The sequence below is a fragment of the Lathyrus oleraceus genome, chromosome 1 (assembly GCF_024323335.1).
Source record: "Lathyrus oleraceus cultivar Zhongwan6 chromosome 1, CAAS_Psat_ZW6_1.0, whole genome shotgun sequence".
NCBI lineage: Eukaryota > Viridiplantae > Streptophyta > Magnoliopsida > Fabales > Fabaceae > Lathyrus > Lathyrus oleraceus.
Window position 1 is genome coordinate 239,518,204 of NC_066579.1, and position 1,383 is coordinate 239,519,586.

General features: G+C 41.5%; 1 protein-coding gene across 1 annotated transcript; it reads right to left on the reverse strand.

Annotated features, from left to right (window-relative positions):
- Positions 1 to 335: 335 nt before the first annotated feature.
- On the reverse strand, positions 336 to 869 carry LOC127101524 (uncharacterized). Its single transcript, XM_051038967.1, has one exon. It carries the CDS (start codon positions 867 to 869, stop codon positions 336 to 338), a length of 534 nt encoding a protein of 177 aa, XP_050894924.1.
- Between the last annotated feature and the right edge of the window lie 514 nt (positions 870 to 1,383).

The following is a 1,383-nucleotide window of genomic DNA, read 5'->3' on the forward strand; positions in this document are numbered from 1 at the left end:
TTATCACCATATATCTGGCACTTATGGCATCTTTTCATAAAGTTGTAGCAGTCAACCTCCATTGTTGTCCAATAATAACCAGCCCGGAGAATCTTCTTAGCCATAACAGGACCCTTTGCATGTACACCCTCACAACATTCGTGTATGGACCTTATGATTGTACTAGCTTCGTGTCTATCCATGCATCTGAGCAGTACAAAATCATAATTCCTTTTATAAAACACATCACCATTTAGGAAGAACTTAGAAGAGAGTCTTCTTAGAGCCTTCTTATCGGTAATGGATATACCCTCGGGATACTGTCGTTTTTCCAGAAATATCTTTATGTCATAGAACTAAGGCTTATCGTCAGGATCGACCTCAATTGCTAGACAATGTGCTGGTTCATCTAAGTGGTCAATCTGGATGGATGATGCCTCATTCTTCCACTTGATTTTGAACATAGATGCTAGCGTAGCTAGAGCGTCTGCTAACTGATTTTCTTCCCTAGAAATATGATGAAAGGAAATCTCATCAAAATAAGGGATCAGTTTTCTGATATGCTCTTTGTAGGGTATCAACTTGCTATCTTGAGTCTCCCAGTCTCCTTTCACTTGACTGATTACCAGAGTTGAATCACTGAATACCTCGAGGATTTTGATTCTCAAGTCGATTGCCGCCTCTAAACCGTAGATACATGCTTCATATTCTGCCATATTGTTGGTGCAGTCAAAACATAATCTGACGGTGAAGGGGATGTGGAAACCAGTTGGAGAAGTGATAACAACACCTATACCATGACCTCGGGCATTAGAAGCACCGCCGAACACGAGCATCCATCGCGATCCTGGTTCGGGGCCTTCCTCAGGGCTTACCTCGAAGCCTGGCATAGTAAAATCTCTGATAAACATGATGTCTTCATCTGGAAAGTCAAACTTTAATGATTGGTAGCCTTCAATAGGCAGGTGAGCTAGATAGTCAGACAGAATACTCCCTTTTATTACTTTCTGGATCACATACTGTATATCATACTCGGTGAGCAGCATTTGCCACCGGGCAATTCTACCAGTAACAACAGGCTTTTCAAATATGTACTTTATTGGATCCATCTTGGATATCAGTAAAGTAGTGTGGCAAATCATATATTGTCTCAGGCGTCGAGCAGCCTAAGTCAAGGCACAACAAGTCTTCTCCAAAAGTGAGTATCGGGTCTCACATTCAGTGAATTTCTTGTTGAGATAGTAGATATCATGTTCTTTCTTGCCTGTGTCTTCATGTTGACCCAAAACACAACCCACCGATTCATCCAACACTGTCAGATACATAATAAGTGGTCTACCCGGAACCGGTGGTACCAAGATTGGTGGTTCTTGCAAGTAATTTTTTATTTTATCGAATGCCCCT